Raw genomic sequence first — 24,791 nt, 5'->3', positions numbered from 1 at the left:
TGATTACGCCAATCGGAGGTCACAAAAGTAAATGTTGAGTCAGTGTGTACATATGCGAAGACAATGTCGGACTCCGTAGTTTTCTCTGGGCCCCTGCCAAACCTGACCAGTGATGATGTGCTTAGCCGCCTGTCTTCATGCCACCGCTGGCTGTCGAGGTGGTGTCCAGCAAACAATGTGGGCTTTGTAGATATTTGGCTGACTTTCTGGGGAAGACCTGGTCTAATTAGGAGAGACGGAAATCAGACAAATCTAGAAATCTGGCCGAGTTTATTAGTGGACCAAAACCATGACAACTCAGAGTTGAGACTAGGAAGCAGAGTTGCAGTCCTACATGCTTCTATGCACTTCCAGAGCAGTCATCCAACCAAAACGCCCCCCGACCACTTAAAATTGTTATAGTTTGAAGTTTTGTCATTTCCTGTTTTATTTTGTAGTGTGTGCCTGTAATGTGTATGTGTCGCCGTTAGGTGCATTTTTCGTTGTACCTTGTTCCCGTGCCCAGTTGCATTTCTTTCCGTGAGTTTGTTTGTATGGATTCTTTGTCTCCCTTGGACCGTGTCTGGATTTTGGACTTTACACACTCCCTGTCAGATTTGTTTAGTCTTGTTGGACACTTTGTTTGGTTTCTACCACTGCCAACCGGTAACCCATTTCCTATTCCTGGACCTGTGTCTGCCTACCAGTCTGTCTGCTTGTACCTGCCTGTAAGCTACTTCACCCCAATAAACACTGTAGCCATCCGGCTACTTCATCCTCATACCGCTTCCTGGTCGTCTGCATTTGGGTCCACATACTGCACCCCCTTATGACAAAATTAATAAAATCAAAAGTTAACAGAAGAGGAGTTATACATAAAAACCTAAACAAATATGCTGAAATAGCACAACAAAATAGGAGAATTAAATGTGGACTCTTAAACATCAGATCTCTGTCATCTAAAGCTGTACTAGTGAACAATTTAGTATCAGATTATCATATTGACTTATTTTGTCTTACTGAAACCTGGCTGGGTCATGAAGAATATGTTAGCCTAAATGAATCCACTCCACCCAGTCATATTAATACTCATATTCCTCGAGGCACCGGCCGACAAGGTGGAGTTGCAGCCATCTTCGATTCAAGCCTATTAATCAACCCTAAACCTAAACTAAATTATAGCTCATTCGAAAGCCTTGTTCTTAGTCTTTCACACCCAACCTGGAAAACACGACAGCCAATTCTATTTGTTATAGTGTACCGTGTTCCTGGTCCTTATTCTGAATTTTTATCTGAATTCTCAGAGTTTTTATCAAGTTTAGTCCTTAAAACAGATAAAGTAATTATTGTAGGTGATTTCAATATTCATGTGAACGTTGAAAATGATAGCCTTAGTACTGCGTTTATCTCATTATTAGGTTTGATTGGCTTTTGTCAGAGTGTACATAAACCCGTTTACTGTTTTAACCACACCCTCAACCTTGTTCTGGTATATGGCATTCAAATTGAACATTTAATAGTCTTTCCACAGAATCCTTCATTATCGGACCATTATTTAATAACTTTTGAACTCCTATTACTGGACTACACGCCATTAGGCAAAAACACCTACTTTAGATGTCCATCTCATAGTGCTGTAGCTAAATTTAAGGAAGCGATCCCATCTGCATTTAATTCGGTGCTATGTCTCAATATAACAGAGGACTCCTATGCTAATTTCAGCCACTCCCAAATTGACCATCTTGTTGATAGTGCTGCAGTCTCACTGCAAACGACACTTGATTCTATCACTCCTCTAAAAAGAACATAAATTAAAAGCAATTAAAGCAAACATTGCGAAAACTTGAAAGGCAATGGCATTCCAACAATCTGGAAGAATCTCATTTAGCCTGACAAGATAGTCTTAAAACATATAGGAAAGCCCTCCGTAATGCCAGTACAGCCTACTACTCATCATTAATAGAGGAAAATAAAAACAACCTCAGGTTTCTTTTCAGCACTGTAGCCATGCTGACAGAGAGTCACAGCTCTATTGAGCCATGTATTCCTATAGCTCTCAGTAGCAACGACTTCATGAGCTTCTTTAATGATAAAATTTTAACTATTAGAGAAAAAATTCATCATGTTCTGCCCTTGGCCGGTGTTGATTTGTCTTCAAACACAGGAACCTTAGAATCAGCTGAAAACCTGATATACTGCTTTTCTCCTATCGACCTTCTTCAACTAACTTAAACGATTAATTCATCTAAGCCATCAACCTGTCTCTTAGACTAGGCTGCTTAAAGAAGTTTAATTAGTTAGCACTTCTTCACTGGATATGATTAATCTGTCTTTATTAACAGGCACAGTCCTTTAAACCTCTTGATCCAGGGGTTTTATCCAACTATAGACCTATATCTAACCTTCCCTTTCTTTCTAAGATCCTTGAGAAAGCAGTCGCCAATCAGTTGTGTGACTTTCTAAATAACAATAGTTTATTTGAGGATTTTCAGTCAGGTTTTAGAGTGCATTATAGCACAGAGACAGCACTGGTGAAAATGACAAATGACCTTTTAAGTGCATCAGACAATGGGCTTGTCTCTTGATTTGACTTGTTAGATCTCTGCATTTGACACCATTGACCATCATCATATTATAGAGACTGGAACATTCAATTTGCATTAAAGGAACTGCACTAAGCTGGTTTAAATCCTATCTATCAGATTGATCTCAGTTTGTACATGTTAACGGTGAGTTCTCCGTGCAAGCCCAAGTTAGTCACGGAGTTCCACAAGGTTCTGTGCTTGGACCGATTCTATTCACCTTATATATGCTTCCTTTAGGCAGTATTATTAGGAAACACTTCATAAACTTTCATTGTTATGCGGATGATACCCAATTCAAATCTATCGATCAAGCCAGATGAAACTAATCACTTCGCTAAACTTCAAGCATGCCTTAAGGACATAAAAACCAAATTCCTGTAAAGTCTTATAGGATTTTATAGGATGTTATAGGAATCCTAAGGGATTTATTGGAACCAGAAGGAAAAAAACAGACTTCCAATAGGACTGTGAAAATCCTAAAAGAACCAAAACCTTTTCTTATAGAATTCCTATAGGATTTTTAGAAATGTATGGGAATCCTAAAGGATTCTATTGGAAAAGATGAAAATTCTATAGGACTTGACTAGGGTGGCCATTCTGGTTGTTGTTGCTATTTCACGCATTCTTCTTCCTTGTCAAAATCTGGCTCCAATATTATACCCACAATGCAACTTGACCCCCAACAAGTAATTCGGAGTTTCGGTTGTGTTATGTTAGCTGTGGCTAATGTAGCCTCGAGCCTCTAGCCTGCGACAGAGATGAGGAACAGCTACAGAGGTCAGGTAAACTCACTTCTTTCTAACTCCACACCCCCAAATTTGTGTCATTTTCAAACTTGTAGTCTTCAGCTCTAACCAACACTGTGACATCACTTGAGGACATTTTTCAGACTTCACACAGCTCCCTCTGGAGACACAAAAGGCTTCATACAATTTTTTTCACATATGCAGTAGAACTCCCTAAGACCTGGAAAATTTGATGTGTAAAATCGGTGGAGTTCCCCTTTAAGTGAGCAGTTACATTGGTAATGTAGGCTATGTTAAACTCAGGCGCGGACTGGCCATTGGGAAGTTCAGGAATTTCCCCAGTGCGTCGGTCAGTGCCAGCCTTTTTTCCCCAACCCCTTTATACTATAGCCTGCTGTACATACAGATATTCAATAGGTCAACTTAGCTGCAGCGACACAGATAGTGCAATCCGTCATAGCAGGTAGCAGTTGCCATCACAACTGAAAGTGAAAGTATCTAGCACTCGGGCAGTTAGTAGGCTATCTAGCACTCGTTAAAACTATGTAGCACTTGTTGCCGAAACATGGATAGAAACAGCTGTCGTCCACCAATTGGAAGGTTGGCGGTTCGATCCCGTCTTCCCCCAGCCCACATGTCGAAGTGTCCTTGGGCAAGACACTGAAATTGCTCCACAGGGCTGTGCCTTTGGTGTGTGAGTGTGTGTGAATGCTTAGTTAGTTTCTTTGAACTAATGAGCAGTTGGCACCTGCCATCAGTGTATGAATCTGTGTGAATGGGGTGAATGTGATATGTAGTGTGAAGCGCGTTGAGTAGTCGGAAGACTAGAAAGTCGCTATACAAATACAGTTGCGATTGCAGTAGAAATACAGGTTTGGTGTTTTAAAATTACAGTAAAAGTGGTTTCTAACTTATACAGAATTTAAACACGAACCAAAGGATGAAATATTTGTGCAGCCCTTATTGATGGCAAGCTAATATTAGCCACTCCAAGTTAAATGACAAAAGAACTACTAACGTTAGTTAACCAATCTTTGACTAGCTTTAATCTTTATACTGGATAGGTTGGAACTGACAGTCTGGCTAGTTTGTTGTTGAATGTACATTAGGGATGCACAATTAATCGTGATATTATCGAAATTGCAATATGGCCAACTACAATATCCAAATCGCAGAAGCTGCAATTTTGATCAAGGTAAAATGTGTAACAACAGTATTATAATGAAGTGCTGTAGTGCTGTAGAGATGCTTTGGCCTACAAATCTTGTGGTCCAGATGTAAGAAAACATGTTTGTTTGGTACAGACCCCAACAACTGTCACATCATCATAAATTTAATAGTTTTTCAGTGAAATTGAATTGTGATGCAAAAATGATAATTTCCACTAATCGTGAATTATATCGTAATCGTTAATAATCGCAATGTGATTTTTTTTTTACCATATTGTGTAGCCAGTGTGTATGGTGGCTACCTGTAAGTTATAAACCAAAGGTTACACACACTAAACAAACATTATCATAAACAATCCTTATTTATGAGTGAGCTTGAATTAAACCTTGATTTACACATTACCTTTGATCATATGATGCTGCTAATAAAAAACAGTAGTGATCCCCTTGTGTAATGCAGGCACTACAGTATAGATGCTTTATCTTAGGTATTCATATATTTATTTTATATTTATTCTTTGACATTTCCGGCCGCGACTCACAGCCAGACGACCTGTTAGAGCAGAATTTTGCCATTTACTGTATTTTTTTTGTTTTGTTTGTAGGCCTGCTAGTTTGAACCTCTACAGTCTATGGTTTGAACCCACTGTCAGTTTGCACAGTCAAACTGACACAGACGACACTAACATATTGCTTCGTCTCTTATACAAAGAGAACGTCAATCCAGTCCTGCCCTTTGGTCGGTAAGTAGAAATATTGTAACTGAAATTGACATTTGACACAATCACAAAATGCCATTCACACATGATTTACACTAGGCGATGCTTTATTTTATGTACTGTGCTGTAAAGACTATTGCATATCCTCAAGTCCTACAAGCAATAAGATAAGATATTGAAAGGATACAATTTTGTCTTGTTGACACCAAAGTCAGTATTATCAGGCAACTTAAAGTTTCTTAAGCAACTTAAATTAATTAATTTAAGACATTTTAACTTCCTGGAAAATTCTGAATCTTGAATGAGACTGATAATAAATAAGGAAATAAATTGTCCAACCTTAAAAGGACTTGGGATTTAAATGAGCTCAGGTTGGGTTTTTAACATGAACTGAAAATATCTTTCTTTCTCTCTCCTTACATTCCTTACACTCCTCCCGACTTCCTCCTTCCTGTCTCTAACTGCACACCATCACTGATCATCACTGACTCCTTGCCGACTCTGAAGAATATGTTCGCACACATGAATTATGATTTTGATATCACGAAACTGATATTTCATTGCTTTACAATTTAGAATGACCTCTTACTGTCTCTAACTGCAAACCATCACTGTTGGTGACTCTTTGGCGACTCAGCAGTAAGTTCACACACATGAATGAAATGTTAGGCTGAAGTACCACAGAGTGCCCTGAAGATTTCTTTTACACAGTTAATAAAGTGGTAGTGAAACAATGAGACTTCTAAAACAGCCCCACAGAGTAGAAACATTTCATGACTCCAGTGTGTTTCACATAAATCTAGCAACAACTGGAAATGCAGTATTAATAGAGGTATTTGGTGGTGATTATGATTTTACACTCTGTTCATGTGAAGACATTAAAAGCAGACACCTTTAATGCCATTTTAGCTTCAGGTAGAAGTTGCTTGATTGGATTTCTCATATTGAAACAACAAAATGTATGTTTCCATTTTGTCTTACAGGTGTCCTGCTGTCCATCTACTCTCCTCTATCAAAGTGGCTCTCTGTCTGTCCTATTCCTTGTATCCAGTCTTAATTATAGCTCCTCTGGCTTTCCTCTGTCTTTAATTTTGGACATTCTACCTTTCTATCCCTGTAATTCTATCCCACTCTGATCTGACTTTTGGAATTTTTAAAAACTTTGCTGTGTAAAAGTAATACCACTACATACATTGTATTTATTCTCCCCGAGGTATATTTGTATCTAATCTATAACCATTCACATTGTTTGAATCAATAAGTGTATATAAGTGCTTTGTTGTTGTTTAAACCTTTATAGACTGTAATAAATCGACCATCAGCTGTAAGGAGAAACTATTCTTTGATTCTGATTTTTAAATATAAACCTGAATATATTAAGACGGTTTAAGAAATTTAATTCAGGTTACTGTCACTGACATTCAAGTCATTTGTATTACAAACACAAAATTATACAAATACCATAGTGTTCAGTTATTGTCAGTTAAGTACAACATTTGAGCATCAGTATAGTGCTTTACAATACTGAACAAACAGCCTTCCTGTCTGTTCCGTATCTGAGATTGGACTATTGATTTTCTATTTGCTGAAAATATTTAAACAGTTGTTGACTCTTGTGCATTTAAATCTGTAAGTAACAGTAGCATTAAAATAGTATAAACATATATAATATTCATAATATTCAAATGTTTGTTTTACGTTAGATATCTATAATATCTTCACAGGCTTGACAAAAATAAATTGAATAGTTTTTAAACATATAAACGCGAACTCTTTTCTGTGTTAATTTACCATTCCTAAGTGCTTTTGATTACTAAAAGCATCCATCCTGATACATTAACAGTACATTTGTGGTTTTGGAGCACAACAACAATGCCAAGAAAGGAGGTCAACATGATGCATCATGTACCACAGGTATCATATGCTGACGTTGTAAAGAGAGGACTTTCACATTGAGGATCTTTAAGATTACAGTAATTGTATAAATAATGTTTTTTCATTTTCAAAACTTGTATGTGGCCATCTAGTGGAAAATGGCCACTAGATGGCCAAAACAATGACCCTTTTTGGTTAAAAAGGATGCAAAGTTCTTGTACCACACGAGCCAATCGAAGCAGTGGGCGTTCCCGTGCGCTACAGGAATGCAGAGAAGGTGCGCCAAAAAAAGAAAAAGGCTTTGCTGGCTGACACTGCAAAAGATAACGGATTTATTCAAGCAGTAGGTGATGATGAGGAGAGTGGTAAAGAGGCAGAAACATGCTTACATGCTATGTGCTGTGGATTGGCTAAATTAACTAACTAAATTACAAAATGGGTTTGTTAACCTTGGGATTTCAGTACTAGAGTCCCGCTGCAGGTTTGACCATTTCCAAGGTTTAACTAGTCAGACTCAGTGCACAAACATTTAGAGAAGTTTACACTAAATTTCTCTAAAGTGTTTAAAAAATAAACTTCGACTGTAAATGGGTAAAATGAACATTAATTTGATCATTTTCTTCTAGACTACTCATCACTTTTTTTTCGCTTTATAGCCTATAAGGCCTGTAGTATTTGATAGCCAGCCAAGCAATAAAAATGATTTATTAAATACTTAAATACTCTACAGGTGAAGATGGCTCTGAACAAGAAAGGGAAAGGATGGAGGAGGAGGGAGCAGTAACCAGCACAAGTCCAATTAGAGATACACTACTGAATGATATTGTGTGACTGTGTAAAGTAAATTAGAGCACAATACATCATTCATATGATCAGGTTGGACTACTTCATTCAAGTTATTTATTGTTGCATTACAAGAAATAGGATGAATATTTGATGCTCATGTTGGACAGTCCAAATGATGTCTGTTTTATGCATTTTTAACTAACAGATGAACCTGAGTCAGACAAGGAAAATTCTGAGGAGGGACCTCTATGGAGACATGTATGTGTGACGACCAGCCAGTGCCACTGAACAATAGAGTTTAAAAGTAATTAAAGCATGTTTTGCGCTCTTATATGGTTCTACTGATAGAATACAACTAATCTGGTGACTATTGGTCATCTGGAAATGTCAGATGCAGAGTCAGACAACTTTGAATTTTTGCTTTCTGTACACACAAACATGGGGAGGAAAACCTGGGAAATGTAGTTTCATCATATTACATATTAGCCTAACAAATGAACAGATAGTGGGGTTTTTTTAAATTTTTTTATTAATGATTCGTTGATCGACAAACATGTTGTGTAAGTTCGAATTTGGTGTATCAAATTGGGGCCGCTTGACGGCAAATAACCGGGCTGCTTTTTGTTGCCAGTCTGCCCCTGGTTAAACTAGTGGCAACATTGATTCCAGTCTGTTTACGCTAACTATACATCACTGACACTAAAGGCACTTAACACTGCTCACATCTATATGACAGCTTATATGAATTTGCATAGGACAGTGACTACAGACCACAAAACATGATTTACAAGATATTTATTTACAGTATCAGAATATTCCAGAATGCTTGGATGAAACTACTTGTTGATACCTGCTGATCCTCTATCAGGCATCTATAAATAATGTATTGATGTATTATAAAATTCTTGCTGTTACCAGATCTGCATAAGAGCAGCTGCCAAATGCCATAAAAGTGTCTCTGTCACACTGCCTTGCATTATCTGGAGTTGAGGATTCTGTGGTGGCATAATCACTGGAATTGACTAAGTGATGTTAATGTGATCCAACTGCGTATCACAGAGACTTACCTCTCATATATGAACTCCTCATCTGTGCTGAAGTAGTGTGTGTTGGCTGTATTCTTTGGTTTGCCACGCAGAGTGGCAAAGTACAGCCTGTCTGTAGTGTACAGCACACACACACACACACACACACACACACACACACACACACAGGAGGACAAGCAGACAGATAACATTGCATTATTCATTATTGATATGTGTTGTGAGTTCCAGTGGATCACAGACTTTCATGTCAGAGACACAGAGTAGAACATCAACCTCCATTTTTAACAAGCAAAACATGCTGTTCAATAAGCACTGCACTGTATAGAGAAAGAGATAATCGTACTGACAGTGAAACTTCTAATTGCACTCACAGATCAAACAGAGACATTTCCAAACTTATCATACACTAAATTAGGGTGAAAGTCAGCTATTTGTCATTTTGATCGCTGGAACCTCCTCAAGGATCTCTGGTACAGATCACACCTTGACAGTTTAATGAGAAAGAAACTTTTTTATTCCAGCTTCTCCATTTAACTGAGGTGCCATGAGAGCATGTTCCCAAAGCTCCTCACCTTAAGCGACACTGCCTGTTACTTAACCTGTTTAAATACTACTTAATCCTAGCACTACTGAAACCTTTATTTCTGAATTACTTTATAATGTAATAAATTTCAAAACTGAATAAAATGTTTTAAAAATGTATCACTTTGGGTACCACTTTCTAATAAGGTACCCTTTATGAAGGGTGGGTTATACTAATAGCTTTATAAATGATTAATAAATCATTTACTAATGCCTCGAGGATAATTTAGAAGCCATTAAATAACATAACTTCTGGGTTGCAATGTTGTGAAAAAAATCTATCTGGCTAGTGTCGATACTTTCTCTCTTTAGTTCATCAGGAAGACCTGTCAAATGAACCGTTTGACCACTTACCTTTTGGAAAAGGGCTGTTTAGCGTCTACACCACAAGACATTATTAACAACTAACTAACATTTACAATTGCAAACATGATGGCTTTTTTAAAAGCGAGGAACCCAATAGCCCCATATATGACTTCAGGACTCTGTACACTCTGTGACGTGGGCCCACAGACTTGTCAGCGTAAACCTTATGGGGGAAATACAAACGTTATTTTTTACCTGTTATCCGGCAGCAGATTGCATCTTTCAAGGTATTTTCATGATCGCACAGGTGTTTACAGTCTGCCCTGGAATGAGAACATCTTTGCCTGGGGCCAAACCAACGTTTAAATCCAGTATTTCCACAAACTTTGCCCAGCTTTGCAGAAACAGAACTACAAACATGGCCCCACTGTTCTCTTCTTCTTCTTCTTGTACGCTACGTCCCAAATTGCGTCGAGGATCTTGTCAATATCCTAGATTTTCTGTTTGAACTGTTACTTTTAAAGGCACAACTTTTAACAAACACAGATTTTGGGGAGAAAAAATTCTCAATGTATGTTGCACATTAGAGAGGAACATGAAATGCATCCACCGACCAGAGATCACAGCATTTCCAAGAGGCTTGGATACTGGAGGCAGCATACAGCTTGTACAGTTGTGTTGTTTTGTTTGTAGTTCTGTTTCTGAAAATCTGGGCACAGTTTGTGGAAATACTGGATTTAAATGTTGGTTTCACCCTGGGCAAAGACGCTCTCATCCCAGGTGATCACGAAAATACCTTGGAAGATGCAAACCACTACCGGATCACAGATAAAATAAAATAACGTGTATTTCCCCCATAAGGTTTTCGCTGTGTGACCAAGTCACGGAGTGCAAAGGTCACATATGGGGCTAGGAACCCGACAACACTTACAACCTGGCTGGCAACCCAAAAGTTGTTGTTATTAATGCCCAACAGACAAAATCAACACCCCCACTGCCATGGAATCAGTGCGTTAGCTGTGGGTTTTAACTTGAGCCCCAAATCAGCGGGCCAAACTACAATAACTAACTTCCCATTGTTTTACCTCTGATTTACAGAATAAACCAACCTGAATGCATGTGCCTGTGGTTCTCAGTAGTGGTGGTAAGTGGTATTTTTCTCTTAAGAAATCAATGTGATATTCCTATGATATTCCCATTGACACTCATTGTGAGCCTATAGTTACTCAACAGGTTATAGTTTTGTACTTTAGACACAATATTTTATTTCTATATTAATAATCACATATTTTCCAATGGAAGACTCAGTGTTCATAGCTAATGTATTTATAACTACCCAATTACACTTAAAGGGAAAATTCACCCCAAAATCACCAATACATATATTTCCTCTTACCTCTGTAGTGCTATTTATTAATTCAATTCAATTCAATTGGGCTTTATTGGCATGGGAACCAGATGTTAACATTGCAAAGCATGTGTGAAATAAAAACATAAACAGAAAAAATGTGCTAGAATATATACAGATAAGTAAGATAATATAGTAGTATTTGTTATGAATGTGTGTGTGTGTGTGTGTAGGTCATTCACTGTCCCTCAGGTTGTGGCATGTTCTCTTTTGAATGTTAATTATCAGTGGGTATCTGCCTAATTCTGCTCTACATGCATTTGTTGGTGTTTTTCTGTGTACGTGTAAAATGAATCCACAGAATTCTGCATGTAAAGATTCTGTTGGATGTTTGTCCCAACGGGCAAAGCTACAATGACTGAGTGGACCTCATACTTCACTACCATATATACATAAATTATAAAACTTTCTCTTAATTGCATTTAGAGCTCTTTGAGCTTTTTAATTTAGTGCATTCACTGCCATGTTGAAACTCCCTGATGCTGTTATCGTTATACCAAGGTAGGTATAACTCATACTGTGTTCAATGATATGATAAACTGGTATTTGTTTTCCTTACATTTAGGGTGTTTTTGAAAAATCTTGACATTAGTTTTCTTCATATTTACTGCCAGGGCCCAGTTCTGACAGTATTGTTCTACTATGTCCAGCTGTTGCTGCAGTCCTTGTTCAGTAGGAGACAGTAAAACAAGGTCATCAGCGTAAAACAGAGACTTCACCTCTCTATCTAGGAGGGAGAGGCCAGGAGCAGCACACTGATCTAACTGTACAGCAAGTTCATTTATATACACATTAAATAAAGTCAGGCTTAAGTTGCAGCCCTGGCGAACACCTCTTCTCTGGGTGAGGAATTCAGTTTGTTTGTCTCCAATTTTAACAGCACACCTATTTTCCAAATACACTGATTTAACCAGATCATACATTTTGCCCCCTATACATTTTACAATGTAAAAGTCTGTAAAAGAGCCCTTCATGCCAAATAGAGTCAAAAACTTTCTTGAAGTCAATAAAAAAAAGCGAATATCTTACCATTTTTTATTTGGTGTTCATGTTTGTTGATTCAAGTGTGAAGGGTATACACATGATCAGTGGTGCTGTGTTTTGGGTGAAAGCCAATTTGATTTTTGATGGCATGTTCTTCAAGGAAATCTAGTATTCTTTTATTTAGAATACTACAGAATAGTTTACCTAGTCAACTGCTGACACAGATGCCACGGTAGTTATCAGGGTCTGATTTGTCCCCACTCTTATGAATGGGGGAAATGAGCCCTTTGCACCAGATGTCGGGAAAACATCCGGACTGTAATAAGATATTGAACAACTTCAACACTGCACCCTGCATCTCTGGGGAGCTGCATTTGGGCATTTTGTTTTTAATGCTGTCTGGACCACAAGCTTTCCTTGGCTGGAGAGACTTTATCTGTGTCAATTCTTTCCAAGAAATTGGGAAATCAAGGGGGGTTTCATTTGCTATTTTGCTCAGGTCTTTTCTGATGGTCTTGCATTTTTGATCAAATCATTTGTCAGCAGTTTGCTTTTTAACAGGCTTCCGTTTTTGTTTTATAAGGTTAGCTTTAATAGCTGCCTTATGAAACATCATATCGATATCATCAGTGGCCTTTTTTACATCATCTCTGGGAGGGACATATTGATTTTGGTTATATACTGATATGTCATTCATCAGATCAGGTGAGTTCACGGCCATGATGAATTTGTCTCCACTGTCTTGGGTCCATCTGTAAGTAGGGGAGACTGACCAAACAGAGGGTTGTTCTCCAGTTAGAAACAAGTTTCCCTGGGCCTGGAAATGGGTGATTTCTGAGTGGAGAGTTTCAAAAATGTCTTCTCCAAAATAAGTAGAATCTGCTGGGGGTATATAAATAGCACAGAGATATAGGTCTCTATCAGTTATGCCCAAGATTTGATCTAATCCTAACCAAATGTGTGATTTACCCTGTTTAACTGGTTATCCCCCCTGTTTACCCCCCCCTCCCCAAACATGCCCTTGTGTATGTTTTTTAATTTTATAGCGGGCACCATGACTTCATTATGTCCTGGAGGAATGTGAGTGAGCAGATTATTTTGACACCATGTTTCTGTTAACACAATTACATCAACGTCTTTGACAGATTTCATGAATTCACGGTTTTTACTCTTCAGCTCAAAGGTTGAGGAGTGGAGACTGAATATTCCAGCAGCTTATATGAAATGAACGCATTAAACCAATCAAAATGAACCTGTATAGTGAGACAAATATAAAAACACCTACAACTATCTATACATTTACAATACTGAATAATAATTTTACATGGATTACATGGCCATGTACTATTTTCACTAATATTATCCTTTTCCTGACTACTATTATTGCTATGGGTCGCTTTCTCAAATGAGAAGGTGTTCTGAGTATGTGTCTTAGCTGAACAGAAACCGGGTGCACAGGGTGTGCAGCATCTCCCTGATGTCTCCCTGCTCAGAGGTAGCAGGGGGAGGGACTGTGACAGTAGGCTGGGCTACAACTGCAGCATATCTCGGCTGCTGAGGGTGGGTAGGGGGAGGAGGTCTGAGATGGTCTCTAAAGCTTTTAGTAGAGGAGCTGGTGGGGGCATTGAGTCCCAGGGCCGTGTCTTTGAGGGTCTTTGCAAATATCTTCACCCGCTCTCTGTGTAGAGTCCCAGGTGCCAATGGTTGGGTGGAGGGCCAGGTGGACGCTGGGTAAGATGACACATTCTCTTTTGATCTCCATATTAATGCGCTGGATGACACGAGGAGGGGTGTCTGTCCTAGTCAGCAGGGTGGAGGCCATGATGCAGGTGTCAGAGAACTCCTTACTGGCCTGCTCTGCCATCTTCCTCACTGCCTCAGCAGTGTCTTTACGAGGGCTGTGTAGGTCATATGTGGATCACTAGGCACTGAGGGTCTCCTTTTTCAAAAGCTTCATTCCCTGACCTATGGTGCTGCAGTATCTAGATAGCACTTTCTTACCAGGAAAAAGCTTGTTTGTGTCCAGGAATTTCCCATTAGCCAGCAGGACCACTTGTGGGGCTTCCTCTTCAGGCAGAGTGGAGGGAAGCTGGGATGGGCAGAGCTGGCTGTTGGCAGCTGGCTGTGTGGATGTATCAGCAGGTGCCAGGGTGTTGTTGGGCTGGGTTGCTCAAGATAATCCACAGATTTATTGTGAGCAGTTTGATGTAGGAACTATCGGTAGAAAGAAAATAGCTCCTACATGAAACTGAAACAAGGTCTCTGACTGGGCCATGATTTCTTGGAAAGAGACATTGCTGAGTTGTTCAAACGTTGTTTTTTGGCGCTTTGAGAACGACAAGCCGAGTGCGATATAGTTCTATTCTATTCAAAAAATGCAGACATCTCTAAGGCCAACATCTCCAAAACTCAGCAACTCACACCAAAACAATCTAGATGGATAAATAGCACTGCAGGTAAGAAGAAAAATATGCATTTTTGATTTTGGGGTGAACTGTGCCTTTAAAAGCATCTTTACCTCCCATGAGTGATGTAGGTATATCAAAGATATTTGTGTACAACAAGGTTTACAGTTGATTATTACTCATTATAAAATATCATAAATTCATGTGTAACTTACCTTTAATAAACTCTGATGCACGGGATTGTTCATATTCCTCTGCCATTTGACTCAGTAACAAGCGATTCCTGTAATAATGTCCGTTTTAAATGACTTTAAAATATAAATAGTTCTCTGTTCCAGTCTATATACAATTGAAAATGTTTTTTTCTGGGTTATCTATTATGAGGCCACTTGAGATGTGTCCAGCAAGTCCAGCGAGTTCAGTATAAAATATCATATTACCATGTCCATTATTCAGCTTTGATGAGCTTGTGATCAGTTAAAAACATCCAACAGTAAATAAAGTCACAATAACTCATTTCCAGACAAACTGTTGAGCTACAGGACCTGCTTCACAACTGATGAAGCGATCCACATGCGTAAAAAGTCTCCAAAGTCAAATAAAACCCAGACCATTCAGCTCCTCTTCGTCAGATTCCTACTGACTCTGTTTGAATTGAATAGTTTCCCCATGTCTAAATTTAAACGTTTCCCGGAATATTCCAGCAAACAGTCGGAGAGCTGAGGACACATACCAAGCCGCCCAGAGCCAGAGAGAGCGCTAATCTCTCTGCTGCTCTGCACAAGCTCGGTCAGTGGCTTCACACACACACACACACACACACACGCACACACGCACACACGCACACACGCACACACACACGCACACGCACACACACACACACACACACACACACACACTGGTAGGCACTTTTCTAAAGCCAGGCAGAAGCGGACCCATTGATGGATGACCTGTAGTATATTCCTGTAATGCCTGATTTCCTATAATGCCAATTTACATAACACATTTTAATACTCCTATAAAAAGTAGATTATTTCCATATTTGCAATTATATTTCCATGACTTCCAGTGTGACTGTAGAATTCATAGTGATATTATTATATTTTATGGCATATTTTTTTAATTTCCAGTTACTGTTTCACCATGATAGACTTTGAATGCAATCATTCTCCGATATTTTCAATATAAATGTAAGACTTGTCCTACAGTGTATCATAAGGTCACATTAACGTCTTTATAATATACTGCAGATTGACTTGTATGGCCTGAGGAATGTAGTTTGCTCCTGTCACCCAAGGGTGCAGAGCCAAAACCTAGGTGCCAAATGTCTGAGCTCCCTGATTGCCCAGCTGAGCTGTGAGTTTCAAATGAGGCCAACTAAATCTGCACTTACATCACACAGTTGTACAAGTGTTTGAGATGGTGATTATACAGTAAGTGTCTAAAAGTCACTTATTTGTAGAATCACTAATCCTCCTAGAATTTCCCTGTAGGGACATTAATTGGTACTCAATACCCAATGTATTGATTTATAGTGGGGCTGGGTCACGATAGTCAGTATGTTATAGTCACTCAAGACACGTGCTATCCAACAATATATTATAAAGACTAATTTAATAGTCTTTAGTCATTGCAAATAGAGAGCTCAGTGGGTACCAAATGTACAAAATGGAGATGCCTTTTTAGCCATTCTAGCAGCATGGCTGTAGCAATGGTAATACCAGTCTGTCTGTTGGTCAGTTGGTCCACAACTTTGGTCGAGACTGAAATATCTCAATAACTATTAGATGGATTGCCATGAAATTTGCCAATGAATTCTACCGACTGCCTTTTCTTCTAGCTCCACCAATAGGTTGACATTTTTGCCATTTATATATCAACAACTATTAGGTGGATTTCCATTACATTTGGTACAGGCATTCATGGTGCCCAGAGGATGAATTCAAAGGAGATGGTGATCCCCTGATTTTTTCTGTAGCGCCACCATCAGGTTTCAGTTTTCACTTATTCTGTGAAATATCTCAACATTTACAGGATGGATTGGCACACCATTTAGTACAGACATTCATGTTCCCCTCAGGATGAATTGTAATCACTTTGGTGATCTTTGACTTCTAGCACCATCATGAGGTCACAACTTTAATTTGTCCAATACTTTGGTTTTATCAAGTACCTGCAAAACCAATGAAATTCAAAGCTGCATTGTGTGTTTAGTGCTAGCAAATGTTAACATGCTAACACACTAAACTAAGACGGTGAACCTTGCAAACATTATACCTGCCTAACAACAACATGTGAGTATGTTAGCATGCTGATGTTAGCATTAAGCTCAAAGACCCGCTGTGCTTAAGTATAGCCTCACAGAGATGCTAGCATGGCTGTAGACTCTTAGATTTGTTCAATCATAACACTTTATTTGGTTAATCAGTGTAACCTTTTACATGGCAGACCAAAGTGCCAAGAGACATTTAGAGGGCTTCGATGAAACCGAAACCCACCTCCATACAGCTTTTCTCACTTTGTTCGTTTAATTTTAGCTCTTGAGAAATCATTTTTCATCCCAGTGTCACCTTTTTCAGGAACCTATGAGATTCCTATGGTCTCAAGTTGAGCTACACAGCAAGTTCAGGCTGTGAAACAACACAAGTAAGATATGATGTATGGTTTGTAAGGACTTGTAAGTATTCCCTCTTTCACACAAAATAAAATACACGTTGTCGGTTTAATGGAAATTATTTTAACAGTTGTTAAAATAAAACTGTTTAGCAGGTTTATTTCAAACTGGAACTTATTGTCAAATTGGAGAAACATTTGAATAAAATATGAGCGTTTCATTCTTGGATAGATAAAGCTAGTATATAATATAATATTTCCTTTATGTTGCTCATATTGTATTAACCTTACACTCTGTCTAACCTCTAACTTGGACACCCCCACTCACAGATATTTGTGCATGGGATGTAGTCCGTTTCCTGGTCTTAGCTTCATCTGCTCTAGTTAGCTAATTACTGTAGACATCAGATTAACAGAAGGAAGGGAGCGAGCAGGGTCATAACTGAGGACACCTGCACCATGAACATGAACATGAACTGAAATACAAGATAAAACAGATCAATTGATGATCCAGAAGACGGTTTATCATCAACTCTTCTCAAAACTGAGACACAGTCTACTTTATGGAGAATGAAACAACATATGGAGAATGTAATAATTAATGTCTCAAAAGTTATTTTCTCACCTGAGTGATATTTATCATATACTCATTTTAAAATGCAGAGATGAAATGTAACACTGTTGATGGTCACACTTCTGTTCAAATATGCATAATTAGAACATGTTATGATGATATGAAGGTTGGTGTTTGTCATTCCTCTGCCCTCTAATGTTCATACACATAATAACATCTGCTGTAGCTGCTAGATGCTGTTTGCAAATGAGATATAAAGTCCAGCACTATTCATATGTTAGTTTTTTTTTGTACTAGTTTATTATTTCTTGGTTTAATAATGTTTTGATAAATACTCTCTAAATCTCTCAATTTACAGTTTGGAGGAACATGATCAAGGCTGGATTACCAAGCAGGCAACCGTCCCGGGCCCCATATTCATTGTGTGTCAGTTGGTTTGTGGTAATTTGATTAATTGCAAATTTGTCTTGTAGAAGAGCTGTATGTCAAAATTTACATGCAGATAAATGTGTGCTTTAATAACCTCACACAGGGGCCCAATAGGGGCCCACAGCTCATTCTTACCACTAGTGGGTTAATGTGACACAAAACTAAAAATAATGATTGCATTTCTGACAAAAGCTTAAAAAAATGAATAGCTATATGAATACATGATGTTCATTTATGTTACTTTATGATGTCAAATAGGTTGTGTATTTTAAGAAGAGTAGGCCCAATAAGCTGTAGTTTAAGCCTACATTGATTCGGTCTATGGGAAATGTGTTATGCTGTCTCTTACTGTGCTGTTTTATACTGAAATAACTGTAGAATTGTTACAAACCAAAGTAAATTTCAACTAGCCTGAGCTCTTAGCATTCTTACAACCTTCCAGCACTGGCAACAAAATCACAAAACCATTCACCTGCCTTATAGCTGCTTCTTATTTGCTCATTAATCCCCCAGTATAGACAACAGTTTACCCACAAGACTTTATTCTATTCATGTTATCTAAGTGTTTGAGGCTCTCCAGTTACCTTGCCTGCTATCAATCTTTAACCACCAGTTGTTGATGCTCTACCTGCCTTTTTTGCCTTTAACTACTTTAAAGATAATTAGATAACAAGTGGTTCCCAACCTAGGAGTTGGGCACCTCCAAAGGGTCACAAGATAATTCTGGGGGATCTTGAGATGATTAAAGGGGAAGTACACTGATTTTTACACATCAGGTGGCCTTAAGTCTACATGTCTGAAAATAAAAAAAATCTGGAGGGGTGTAGAGTTAGAAAGAAGTGAGCTTACCAGACCTCTGCATGCCAAGTTCTTATTAACTTATACAGAGGAGCAATAGAAAGCATCCTGACTGTAAACATCACAAACTGGCATGAGATGTGCGCGGCCCAGGACCGGAGGGCTCTGCAGAAGGTGATTAAAACCGCTAAGAAGACCATTGGTACCGACCTACCAAGCATCAGTGATATCAATGAGGTGTGGTGCCTGCGCAGAGCCCAAAGGATACCAAAGGACAGCACCCACCCCAGCCACAGCCTGTGAGTAGCATAAATGGAACTACAAAACAAAATCTCATTAAACAACCCTGTGTTGTAAAATGATCAATAAATCTGTCTTTTATCTTGTATCTTGTATCAGTGTGTCAATGTTCGGTTTAACTGACAATCACATGTTAATGATTACCCAGAGGTACAGTAGAGATGATGGAGGTAGAGGAGGAGGGGAAGATGGTGATTACACAAGGAGCAGAGAGATGAAAGACTGGACATGTAGGAGGAATGAGAGAGAGAAAAGATGTGGTCAAAATTGCTTCTCCAGCCTCCATCTGATGAATGTGTTTGGTGATGTAACACATCAGAGAGTGATGCTACATTGAAGTATCATTGAACTTTCCAATCTGCTCCTCTCTGGCCATGCTGCCAAAACACAACTTGTTATTGATTCCGTTTAGGAAACACAACTTAAACAAGTTTTAGCTTGACCAGAAAGTTAACACCATCTACCGGATTCTGCCTGATGAAATGAAAGGAAGCACATCATGATTAAATTATGGGTTTATCATTGTGACACAGTCCTAAATCAAAGTAACTACTCCATCATTTCCGTTCTGGACTGACTCCCAGTCCTACAGCAGTTCACTCATTTCATGAAGTATCACAGCTCTCAAAGACTGCTTTCACCAGCAGAGGCCTGAATAGATCTGCTCCCAAAGCAATTTGTGCTGAAATGTCCTTTTACAGGAAATCTGTTTCATTCAGAAGATCTGGCAAAACACCATCAAGAGTGGAAGGACAGCAGTCGAGTCACAGCGTATAGAAAGAAGAGTGACAAATGTGGAAGCAATTATGACATCGTCAAACGCTGTTACTGGGAAGGTGCTGCCATGTTACAGTCTGTCCAATGAGCACACATATCAAACAGAAAACTGGGGTGGAGTTTTGGCTGGTGTAAATGCTAGTAGTGTATGTGGGCGAGTTGATGAACCAAAACCAAGTGCAGAACACAAAATGTGGTTTGAAAGACAGAAATCTCAACAGCTGGAAAATCATTTTCTGTACTGCACTGTAAAACATCACACAGGAGTTTAGCGGGATCAACTAATGTTTTATCATTAACTTAATGTAAATACATATATTTTATTAATTTCAAGTTAAGTCAACTTAAAATTTCTGGTTTTCCTTTTCAGACCACTTCAGCACTTATAAACATGAGTTCATCTGACTTGAAGTCTTTTTTGACTTGAAATGATGAGTTCAATGAATGTACTTCTGAGTGTTCACTTAACTCATCAAATGATCTAAATAATCTAGAGACCCTTCTTTCTTGTGGTTTGTTGGTTGGACTTTATTTTATGGTATACTAACAAGACGTAATAAGCCATACTTTGTATCAAATTAGACATAAAATAGAAATAATGTTCAAAATTAGACAGAAAACAAACAGTTATACCCTAATTAGACACCATACACCTAAATGATGCTGCATATAATGCCATATTAGACACAAAATACACTATACTTACGCACTATTATACCAAATTATACTCTAATTAGAAACCAAATAGGAGATCTAATACACAATTAACCACCATTTTACTAGATCATAGTCTAATTAAATCAAATATAATATCATATCAGATCCAAAATATGCTACAGTTAGTTATTATACCCTTATTACCAAATGATGCTGTAATTAGACACTTTATTTAATGCTGCCAACATGGGCCTATGATAGCAAAATTAGACAACACAGGCTGTAATAAGACGAATTTAAAGGTGGGGTATGCGATTCTGGGGAAATCCAATACTATTGCTTTTGCTTTAGTTCACAGTACAGTTCTGTTGTAATGTGTCACATATTAGCCTCTAAGAAAGTCTAATAAGATCTAACAGTGGGAAATAAAGATGCAATGTCCTGGCAGCTTCCATAATGTTACTGGGATTAGATAGTGACACAGCATTAAATGATCTGATGTCTTAACTGGTATGGGATTAGAGCGTCCGTCGAGGATTATTACTATGTATTACTACGTATTACTACCAACAAACTATGAGGGACGTGTGAAGTAGTGACCAGATGTGACCCGATGTGGTTTGACTATTATAAAGGCTATGTCCGATATAATTTGGCATTAAATTCGTCTAATTACAGCCTGTGTTGTCTAATTAAGCTATCAAGGCCCATGTTGGCAGCATTATATGTGGTATCTAATATAGCATAATTTGGTAGTATGGGTAAAATAGCATCTAACTGATCTCCTATTTGGTTTCTAATTAGAGTATAATTTGGTATAATAGTGGTGAAGTTAATATATTTTGGGTCTAATACGGCATTATATGCAGTTTCTACTTACAGCATAATTAAAGTGTATGGTGTCTAATTAGGGTATACCTGTGTTCATTTACTGTCTAATTTTGAACATATTATTTCTAGTTTTGGTCTAATTTGATACAAAGTACATCTTATTATGTCTTATTAGTGTACCATAAAATAAAGTGCAACCGAAAACATATATGATGGAAACTTGCTGTGTGCTTTTAATACATGTTCAGATAAGTCATGGCGGTTTCTTCTTATAATAATTAAAACAATGTTTAACCATGATTAAGCTTAGTACATTTCAGTCCCTATCCATGTACACTTACAATTTTTACAAGGTGACTGAGAGCAGCTTGATGTGTATTGTCTATGTAACACCTATGATACAAAAGTACATATTACACTGTCAAAATGTAACTGCAAAACAAATGTGACTGATTAGTGATGAAAATCACTTTGCTGATTAGAATAATTTTGTTCAGTTTAGTTTAAAGATTCTTAGTCATTGAATATTTATACATTAAGGGCTTATATACAAAGCCCTTAATGGGCTAGGACCAAGCTACATTGCTAACTCCCTTGTTAACTATTTACGATCATCTGCTGTTGGTTTATTGGAGGTTCCCAGCAACAACCAAAAGAAAATCGGGGATGCAGCGGTCGAACCGCCGACCTTCTGATTGGTGGATGACCCGCTCTACCACTAAGTCACAGCCGAAAGGTTATAGAGAACATTTCAACTGTTTTGCCTTTGCGGCTGGTGGAATGTTTTCTAGGTAGGGCTGTGCGACATCCAATCAATTTCAGCAAACATCCCAGTATGATTATATGCAAAAAAGTGAAGGTATCAAAAAGGAATTACTACTTTGCAGTTAAATATTTAACAATTATTTTAGCACAAGCACCAGCTGGCCGGGTGGGGAAATATCAGTCGTCTCGTCTGCTTAAAGGGCGATAAAATCAGCGCTCTTTACTTCCTCTAGAACGTAATCCTTCAGCAGTGACAGCATGCGATCCAACAGCTCGGTTTGTACTGTCTTTGATGTCCCTTTAAAGCGGTAATTTAGCTGTCTTAGGTGCTCCTCCAGCACACTGTCTAGGGAGGCAACAAAATCCACCAATCCCCTGAAAATGCCAGGATTGTCCGAGGAGTCAAGTCTCGTGAGGCCAAGGCCAACTCAAAAGCCCCACAAAACGTCACACAATCGATTATTTTGGAAAATATGTGTCTGTTTTTCTCCACCTCCTCACTGTGTCTCCTCACCACGATCCTGTGGCCGCCGTCCAGCTGCGTAGCGGTGCTCATTCTGCTTAATGTGGCTAGCGTTAGCTTGACAGAATTATCCATGTGTGCCCTGGTGTTCTCATGTTTCCTTACTTTCTCAGACAGGTGCTTCATATCCCTCACTCCTGTAACTCTCCATGCTGGATCTGTCCCCGTTGTTTAAAAAAGCAAAATAAGCCATCAGCATGACAGCATGCAGCTAACCAGGCCTTTCTGGTGGACCAGCTACGAGAGAAACCTTGCATACGCTGCTTCCCTTTTTTGCTAGCCTGCTGTCTGATTGCGAGGTCAGGTTGATCTGGGCCTAGCTCTTTCACCTGTAGTTTCTCTGCCAAAGTTCTCCTCTCAAACAGATCTTAGAGGAGAGATTTTACCGAGTTAGGAATGGGTCTTGGAGGAGTAAGTTAGTGATCGCGCTCACCATTGTTATGTAGTTAAAATGGCATCACTAGGGGTGATAAAATAATCGCCCTTTTCGGATTAGATTTGAGGACACTGATTGGCTAAGTTTTATGTCATACGTTCATATCTGTCGCTAAACTGCTACTCAGACCCGCCTCCTGTGGGCGATTTCTCCATCAACCCAGAGCTGCTGAGACATGCAGACAGGCGGAGGGGGCGTGTAGGAAAAGCATATATGTTGCGCAGATGATTTTCTATCATATTTTACACATATTACTGGGTGAATTCCATATTTCAAACACACAAATATTGACAATTTGTTTAATTTATTATTATTAATCGTTTTTTTGTGGCTCAAGGGCTCAAGGAGGGCGGCGTCCTAGCGCCCTCTGCTGGCCAGCCACCACTGCTGTAGATATTTAAGAGATTATCAGTAAAGTTCACAATTCATGAACATACCCTAACCGAGATTTTTTTTTTAAATTATATGTATAGATATATATATATTTTATAGGCTATCATATCGAGTTATTGTGAAGAAACCCACATCATCATATTTCATTTTTTATTGACTGTATTTTCCTGAAATGTTAAATTTCTTATCACATTTTTAGTAGCCTATATGAAATCAGTTTTGGGGAAACAGAGCAAAGTGACAGACCCAAATGGCAGCATTAGCTGTATATTAGGTCTATCCCGTCTCAAGGGTAGGGTGGGAGGCGGGGGGGGGAGCATCTGTCTGCAAGGTGACGTCACCCCGCCCCAGCCGCTTGAAGCCTTCTCCTGTGCGTAATCCACCGCCCGCCCGCCCGTCCGCACTGTCCGGGAGGATGAATCCAAACACTTTGATTTCATTTAACAAATCCCTCTCGAATATTAAACCAATTAACCAAGATTATTTTTCGCCATCCAGGGACTGGGAAGAGGACACTGACAAGAGACCGCGCCTCATCGAAAAGCGACTCAAGTTTTCAAATTTTTCCATCAGAAAGGTTTTTTTTGTCCTGCATGAAAGGATTTTGAGAGGAGAGAGGAGGAGAGAGAGGATGTGGAGGCTTCGGGATGGATCCTGCCGGAGATAATGCGACAAGGAGACGAGCAGCTCAGTGTTTCACTGCAGATATCGACGCTCTTCATATTTAGGCAATTCATTCCTGTTATTTTATACGATTTCTTATGATAAGAGGCTGCCTTTGTGCCTAAAATAGACTGATGTAAGCTGAGTTAAATTGCTTATTCATACTGAAAATGGATATATGTATATATATTTCCTAGCTCCTTTCTCTTTAAGTGCATATTTTGTAGCATATAGGCTAATGCTGCATGGCCCGGCCTACATACTGTAATAATCTGCTTTATTTAATGTCGGGAGGGGTGCAATGAAAAATCACTCTTATATAACATTCCTAAAGGGACATTTCGTGTGTCTGTGCTTGTCAATATTGAGTTTATTGTGACCTTATTGTTAGTTTATGATATATATATATATATATATATATATATATATATATATATATATA

General features: G+C 38.7%; 1 protein-coding gene across 3 annotated transcripts in view; it reads right to left on the bottom strand.

Moving 5' to 3' along the window:
* The window catches only part of LOC122887148 (dual specificity protein phosphatase CDC14AB-like), a 30,046-nt gene extending 14,472 nt beyond the window's left edge, over positions 1–15,574 (bottom strand). For all 3 annotated transcript variants that reach the window (XM_044220092.1, XM_044220093.1, XM_044220094.1), the window contains exons 1-2: positions 14,806–15,574; positions 8,927–9,017 (exon numbers count right to left, since the gene is read on the bottom strand). In XM_044220092.1, the coding sequence (XP_044076027.1) occupies positions 8,927–9,017; positions 14,806–14,851 (137 nt within the window). In that variant the 5' untranslated portion in view covers positions 14,852–15,574. The remainder of the gene's footprint in view (positions 1–8,926; positions 9,018–14,805) is intronic.
* Between the last annotated feature and the right edge of the window lie 9,217 nt (positions 15,575–24,791).

Source organism: Siniperca chuatsi, linkage group LG13 (assembly GCF_020085105.1).
Source record: "Siniperca chuatsi isolate FFG_IHB_CAS linkage group LG13, ASM2008510v1, whole genome shotgun sequence".
Taxonomy (NCBI): Eukaryota; Metazoa; Chordata; class Actinopteri; order Centrarchiformes; family Sinipercidae; genus Siniperca; species Siniperca chuatsi.
This window is presented reverse-complemented; position numbering and strand designations above follow the sequence as displayed.